Source organism: Camellia sinensis, chromosome 13, assembly GCF_055761805.1.
Source record: "Camellia sinensis isolate YWXY chromosome 13, ASM5576180v1, whole genome shotgun sequence".
Lineage (NCBI taxonomy): Eukaryota > Viridiplantae > Streptophyta > Magnoliopsida > Ericales > Theaceae > Camellia > Camellia sinensis.
In genome coordinates, this window is record NC_138973.1 from 101,480,740 (window position 1) to 101,489,214 (window position 8,475).

At 36.8% G+C, this 8,475-nt stretch overlaps 1 protein-coding gene across 1 annotated transcript; it reads right to left on the minus strand.

Moving 5' to 3' along the window:
• Positions 1-276: 276 nt before the first annotated feature.
• LOC145805930 (uncharacterized) lies at positions 277-2,222 on the minus strand. The gene is made up of 5 exons (XM_082901384.1): positions 1,503-2,222; positions 1,220-1,426; positions 1,051-1,140; positions 868-954; positions 277-772 (listed from the first exon to the last, which is right to left on the minus strand). The coding sequence occupies exons 2-5, from the start codon at positions 1,382-1,384 to the stop codon at positions 359-361; spliced, it is 756 nt and encodes a 251-aa protein (XP_082757510.1). The 5' UTR covers positions 1,385-1,426; positions 1,503-2,222; the 3' UTR covers positions 277-358.
• Between the last annotated feature and the right edge of the window lie 6,253 nt (positions 2,223-8,475).

Genomic DNA, 8,475 nt, shown 5'->3' on the forward strand with positions numbered 1-8,475 from the left:
ACGCCTCGAAAAGAAGTTTCTTAAAGAAGTAGTTTGCCTAAAGTGAAATCCGACTCTAACTCCCAAACCGGGAACCCGATTCGAGCCCCGTCTTCTCCCACAAGTCTCTCGTGCCTAGGAGGTCGTGTGTGCCAAGTTTTGTCCTAAACCGACGCCGTTTGGTGATTTTGGGGCGTTAACGCCTCGAATTCAAGTAAAGAACGCAAAGATGCATTTTAGCTTAAAATGCAAAGATACATTTTATACCTGATCTTCTGGTGGTGGTGTATATGGATTCTCGTCTTCTGCAGATTCCCTAAATGCCCGGTGGCCACTCAATGCATCAGGAACCTATGTTAGTCAGTGCATAATGTGTTAATCATATTCGAATTTCATACATAATCTTGAGTGAAAATTGAACTATCAAACAATTGTGATGTTTATATGGAACCTGTCTGTTGGGATCCACACTCGCCCCCTGTGACACAAGGGCCATCATCTCAGCTCTCATCTGCTGCAAATGTGTAGAGAACTCTGCTCGCAGCTCCTCCCTCAACTCATCCCTTAGCTCAGCACGAACCTGCTGCGTGATCTGATCAATAGTCGATGGCTGGGGTGTTGACTGTGATAGCCCAGCACCATCCTTATACACCACTCTCCGAGGCACGATTCTCCCGTATGTGCGAAAATATCCATGTCTGTCATGACCTATCAACTCATGGAAAATGGCATTCCTAGCCTCCAAAGTCCGACCATCCTCAGGTAGCATAGAGAGTTGACGATTAAACTCATCCTGTATTGAATAAGACACACAAGTATACGCCAAATTAAGATGGTTGACACACAAAAAATAAACTTTAAATACAATCAAAGGTGTTTGGAAACTACCAAGGTCTGGATAACCTCTGGGTCATCTACTCTACGTGTCATAAGCCAAACATTCATCTTATCAGTAGACTCCCCCTTACTGGTCATCTAAATTTTTTTTAGAAATATGAAAATTAGAATCCAAATAATTTGCAACTATACAATGTTTATTTATATACAAAAATAAAATAATAAAATGTAAACCTCATGCCGTATCTGAGAGAAAGTAGTACGCCCTGTGGTATGAGCTATGCCGTGAGCTCGCCGATTTTTAGCGTTCCTACTTGCAATTTTCTATAACAAGTTCAACAAATGTAAGTATGTAAATATGATTTGTATGTTTACATATCATAAATATAACATAATTGTATACCTCAGCATCGGAAGTACGCCAATACTCCACAAGTTGTTCCCACTGGCTTGGCACAACGTTCATAGGAACATCATCCTTCAGATTAGGATCAGAGCTTCTAGGCTTGAAATACTTAGCCTTAAGCTTGTTCTTGTGATCCTTCCATATGTTGTTGCAGTTTTTCATGCAGATTGGCTTGTACTCCTCTGGACATATATTCAAATTGTCCTATAAAACACAAAGTTTAAGGCTAAGTATAACACAAATTTGGAATTCGAATTTATGGACAAAAATATACTTTTACCTTCACATCCTTCCAGATAGCATCAACAATATCATCAGGCACACTGTTCCAGTCAACAAAAGTAAGAGGAACAATGTTACCATTCCGGACAATAATGCCAAGTTGAGTAGTTAACTTGGCCACGTTATCCCCTATGGGGCAGTAATTTCCATCAAATTGTATGTGCAGCTTTTTACCAGTACCCCACTCTTTAATGCCCTTGGCACATCCTCTACCACGCCTAGTTGAGGTTGATGAAGAACTAACATGACCTGCGATATACAATAATAATAAACAATATGCAATGGTAACAACCAAATGCAAATTTAAATAATGTGAATACAAATCATATCAAATAAACCTGATGTGGGCTGTGAAGAAGTCGAAGGGTCTGCAAAATACAATGAGAATAAACAAGTTATATATAATGAGCATAAATAAATGTATGTGTAAATAATTTTCATGCAAATCAAAGCAAATTTAAATACCTGCGGATGGCTCATAAGCTGATGATGATAGCTGCTGTGGTGCCATTGATGGTGGACGCACCGATGGTAGGCGTGGAGGTTGAGTACATGGTAGCTGCTGTGGTGCCACTGATGGTGGTCGATACGGTGGTAATGGCCCCTCAGATGGTGGTGGCACTAATGGCCCCTCCGATGCTGGCCGATGTGATGCCTCCTCTAATGGTGGTGCTACTGATGTCCTGTTATGTAGCACATCAGACATCATGCGCCGGGGATGATCAGGCTTCCTCTTCCTTCCCATAATAATCTGCAAGCAATATAACATTAATTGACATTAGAAACATAGACAATGGTTTGTCATCAACTATAATATGACATGAATTGAACTAATACAATTACAAAGACAAAGTAAATTAAGAAATTGATGATTAACTACAACCTTGGCCTTAATTGAATTACTAATGTTGATTACATATCAGCCTATTTGAACATCAACTGTTTCCCCTTCTGCGGCTTCCCTCACCCAACCAACTTCTTCATCACGAAGCATTATATTTTCTTCCAATTGTTGGCTCATGCATGGCTCGATTTGTGGATCAGTTAAACTCATATCAAATAAACCTCTTTGAGACATCTTCACCACGACTTGCCAGTTTGGTTGTAACGGGTCTGCAACATACCAAACTTGCTCTGCTTGGGACGCCAAGATGAAAGGTTCATTGGTAATTCGATCATCTCGGTACAACAAATGATTGAAGTTCACTAACGTGAAATTGAAGACATCTTCTTTCTTTCCGTGAATGTTGTCAATCCAATCACACTTAAACAACACATGTTTCTTCTCATTGGAATATCGAATCTCAACAATATCTGTCAATTGTCCATAATAGTACACAGACCCCAGACGAGGATTCTTGTCTTTTCGACTAGCATAACTTATGGTATCTGCCTTCAAAGCTACACCACAATTTTGTGTGGCTCGACGATCATCCATGGCCTTTACTCGATACCGAAACCCATTCAGTATATACCCGTTGAACCTCCTTGCCAGGTTATGAGGACCATTTGCCAATAGAATAATCTCTTCAGAAAGTATGACATCAGTAGTCCTTCGCAAAGTTTGGACCTATTTAACACGAAATGTAAAATTTAAAATGTAGATCGACTTAAGTAACTAGAATCTATAGAGTTAAATACATACATGTTCCTTGAACCAAATGTGAAAAGTTTCAAAATGTTCACGCCGAAGTTGATGATCGTCGACACGAGGCATTTTGAGCTTAAGTACTTCAAGGTGTTTGCTGTGTAGATTGAAATTTTAGCCATACAAAAATTTTAGTTGAAAATTCAATAAAACATAATAAAATATTGAGTGAGTGACTTAACCTACTTTATGAATGGTTGAACCGCGCTTGTATTGCATAAGATGTACCGATGAGCTTGTACCCAAGAAGTATTATCAAGATAAAAGCTTGTGTTTTCACCAGTAGCATGACCCAAATTATCAGCACCACTATAGTTCCTCACGGGTTGACTAGATTTGGTTTCCACATCACTGAGATATTGTGCACAAAAATTCATGCATTCTTCCATAAGATATCCTTTAGCAATTGATCCTTCAGGACGAGCTCTATTACGCACGTATTGCTTCAAAGTAAGAAGATACCTCTCAATTGGATACATCCATCGAAACTGAATCGCTCCACCCAATAACGCTTCATCAGCTAGATGTATAGGCAAGTGCTCCATTATATCAAAAAAACTCGGAGGAAATATTTTCTCTAGATGACAAAGTGTTACAGCGATACGATCTTTAATATATTGCAAATCTGTCGCACGATTCACTTTTGAACACAATTGTCTAAAGAAATTGCTCAATTCAATCAAGGGTTCAATTACATTCTTCGGTAACGATCTGCGAATAGCCAATGGAATAAGTTGTTGCATCAGAATATGACTATCGTGGCTCTTAAGACCCCCAATGCTTCTATCATGTAAGCGCACACGACGTGATATATTGGATGAATACCCGTCGGGAACTCTTACTTCCTTCAACACTTTCAAGAACAAATCTTTCTCATCCTTGGTCATCGTGAATTGTGCTGGTGGTAAATAGGCTTTATTCGACCCTTTTAACTGCAAATGTAGGGGTTTTCTAATATTCATATCTTGTAAATCACGCCGAGCATTAACACCATCCTTCGATTTTCCTGCAACCCCTAATATTGTCCACAACACATTGTCACAAACATTCTTCTCTATATGCATCACATCGAGGTTGTGTCTTATTAGATTGTGCTCCCAATATGACAATTCATAAAAGATACTCTTTTTCTTCCAACTATGGGTGCGATGTCCAGCTTTCTCCTTCTCTACCTGTCTCCTATGCCTCTCCTTAAGGTCATCCCTATTGTATTGGGTTAAAATACCCTCAGATTCTAATTGTAGCAACATCTCAGTTCTAGACAACAATTTTGGTTTGAGTCTGACTTCCCGACTACCATCAAATGATACTTTATCCTTCCGGAATTTATGGCCAGTAGGTAAAAATCTGCGATGACCCAAATATGATTGTTTCCTACTACTCTTCAACCAACACGATGTAGTTTCCTTATTGCAACAAGGACATGCATATTCTCCTTTAGTGCTCCATCCTGACAAGTTTGCGTATGCAGGAAAATCACTAATTGTTCACAGTAAAGCTGCATGCATTTGAAACATTTGATTTGTTGATGCATCAAATGTTGACACACCCTTATTCCATAGTTCTTTCAACTCCTCAATCAACGGTTGCATATAAACATCAATCTTGTCACCAGGTCCTTTCGGGCCGTCAATAAGCACGGATAAAATTAGAAATGGTTGCTTCATGCACATCCATGGCGGCAAGTTGTATGGAATGAGCACAACAGGCCAAGTGCTATGAACTATGTTCATCGTCCTGAATGGGTTAAAACCATCAGATGCTAAGCCAAGCCTTACACTTCGGCAATCATTACTAAAGTCAATATTCCGACGGTCAAAATCTTTCCATGCAAGGGAGTCAGCAGGATGCCTGAGGACACCATCATCAGTTCGTTCCTCTGCATGCCATCTCATTAACTTGGCCGTCTTGGATGACATAAACAACCTCTGCAACCTTGACTTTAAAGGAAAATACCTCATCTGTTTTGCAGCTATTTGTTTGCCACCTGTGTTAGGACCATTTGAACCACCATCACCATTTGATTTCCATCTAGAACTGCTGCATATGACACATTTATCAAGATTGGCGTCCTCGTTTCGAAACAACATGCAACTATTGGGACATGCATCCCACGTCTCATACGTGAAGCCCAAATCTGTTGTGACCTTTTGAGCTTTATAATATGAGTCCGGGAGTTTCACACCCAACGGAAACGCCTCATTCAATAACTCAAGCAACATGTCAACAGACTTGTCCGTCCACTGATTAAGCACCTTCAAATGTAGAAGTCGAACAATGAATGACAAAGATGTGAACTTCTGACAACCCGGATACAATTCACTTTGTGCATCTTGAAGAAGTTTGAAATACTTTGCAGTCTCTGCATTTGGACCAAGCTGGGGTTCAGATGCACGGGGATCAGGCCTCTGTGGTTCATCACCCTCAACACTTGTACCGGCATGTGGATTTCCCATAGCCCCTTGTATCATTCCAATCATATCATCTCCAATGTCTAAATTAGCTAATGTTTCATTCTCTCGATTACTATGCAGAGATATGTAAGATTCCCCATGATTAATCCAATGTTTGTATTTTTTAAAAAAACCATTCAAAATCAGATGCTCCCGTACACCATCTCGTACAAAATAGTATCGATTCTCACACTTCCTACACGGACAACTGATCATCGAACCTTCAACCCTATTGGTGTAGGCAAACACAAGGAATTCATCAATCCCATTAATGTATTCACTCGACATCCTATTTGGCAAATCAATCCAACTCTTATCCATCATCTGTACACATCCACAAGAATATCTCACCAAAGTAACTCTAAATATAATACCTACACATAAATATTCACTCGACATCCTATTTGGCAAATTAACGAAATGTCTAAAATTCCTATTTAAGGTTTAAATTAATTAAATTAAAAATTTAAGATTTATTTTATTATAAGGGTTAAAATCCTGTTTTTTTTTTTTTGTATTTTTTTTATTTTCTCTTAAATATTTTTATGACTTATTTAAACATTTGCAATTTAAATTTGTAATCGAACCATTACATGTGTATGATATCAAAAATACAAAAAAAAGAAGAAATTCTATCATAATAAACAGATTTATTATGGTACTGTATTTTAAGATTATTGTATATATAGACAGATTTATATAGACATCTCTGAAATCTGTTTATTGTATTTTAAATAAACCAATAAACAGATATATATAGACATCTCTGAAATCTGATTATTTAAGATTATTTTATATACAATAAACAGATTTATAAACCAATAAAATAGATTTATAAACAGATTTATAAACCATAATAAACAGATATATATAAACCAATAAACCAATAAACAGTTATTTAAGATTATTTTAAATACAATAAACAGATTTATAAAAAAAAATTAAGATTTAAATACAATAAACAGATTTCAGATTAAGATTAACTGATTTATACATATATAGACAGATTTATATATATATATAGACAGATTTCAGATTTATATATATATATAGATTTATATACATTGCATATATATACAGATTTATATATATAGACATTCATCTATATATAGACATTCATCTATATATATATATATATATATACAGAGAGCGAGAGAGAGAGAGAGAGAGAGCATACGCAGAGCGAGAGAGAGTCGTCGCCGGAGCACCACTACTTGTCGCCGTCGCCGCCGCACCACCGCCGGCTTGCTCGCCGCACCACCGCTGTCTTGCTCGTAGCCCGTTTGAGAAATTTGGGGGTGAAGTTAGGGATTTGGGGAGGAAGGATCGAGCGACAACAGGAAAAAGAAGAGGGGTGATTTTTTTATTTTGACTTTTTGCGACGGTATGCTGTAGACCGTCGCAAATAGAAGGCAGTAGGTCGTAAAACGGCACCGTTTGAATTAATCCTTTTTTGCGACGGCAAATTTCCGTCGCAAATGAGATGTGCCGTCTAAAAAAAAGGTGTTTTGCGACGGTTTTATTTACCGTCGCTAATACTTCCGCATTTCCGACCCCGCCGCTTAGTTTCATTACCGACGGGTAAGTGCCGTCGCTAAAGGCTATTATTTGCGACGGGTGAAGTTATCGTCGCAAAAAACCGTTTTTTGCGACGGGGGGCGCGGCGTCGCTAAAAGCTCCGTGTTTTTTGCTATGTTTTCCTGTAGTGCATGTGAGTTTGACTTGCGTCATAAAAACTCATTCACGACTAACTAAATATGTAAACAAATCAAATTTTAATGTAATTTTAAACTTTTTAAAATTTCAACTTGATAATTATATACGTTAGAAAAAATTAAATTAGTCCAGCTCACTCATTAAAAGTTGGATATAATACTTGTTAGTTAAAATACCTAGTGTGATTCACTTTTTTCAATTCCAATGCACTAGGCATATGATTAGGCATTTTGGCTCAACTCATATTCACTAGCTACATCTAGCTAGCCTTCAACGCCAGGCAAAATGTATTCAATCATTAGGATCATTTCCCTCCATCTTTGTTGTTGACGTGGCATTCTATAAAATTAATAATATTTAGATAAATAGCTAAAATAAAGAGCATGGTTGGAGTAAAAACATAAAACAGTTAATAGGCAAAATAAAATATATACTTTATAGTAATATTTAGATAGGAAAAATACCTACTACCGTTGGAGATGCTCTAAGGCATGATTTTGTACAAAGTTTTATAAAGTGACCCCATTTATGCGAGTATGTGGTGTAGAACTAAATAAAGACTGGTGGGGTTAAAGAGTATTACCATGAACTTAGACTTTTCAAAAGTTATCACCTTTTTGTGTTTGGCTCCTGCTTTTTTATTTTTTGCTTTTTTCTTCAAATTTGTTTTTGTGAATTTTAAACCTTTTAAAAATATTTTATGTATTTTATGTTAGGAGACCCTAATTTTAAAAAAAAACAAAAAAAAAAAAGATCAAAAAATAGTAAAACAAAGCACCAAAGAAAGATTAAATAGTTAATATTTTTGGATTTTTAAACATAAAATCTCCTTTTTATCTTTAGTGAACTTGAGCTAAAAGGTTGTATATTTCAAATGCAACTAAAATAAAAACTAGAATATGTTGTAGATTCCCACTTCTTTTCTTTTTTAATTAGCAAAGAAGAATTTTATTGATGAAATATCATAGGATTAAGGGAACAATGATATATAATAATATAGAGAGATAAAGTGCAAAAGGATTCCCACTTTGCTCTAAAAAAGAATTATGTTGAATATACAGGAGGACCAAGTAACAACACAACATTTAGTGTATATCTATCCTCTGGAAAATGAGTCTAATTTCATTTCATAAAGTTTATTTAAATTGTAAAGT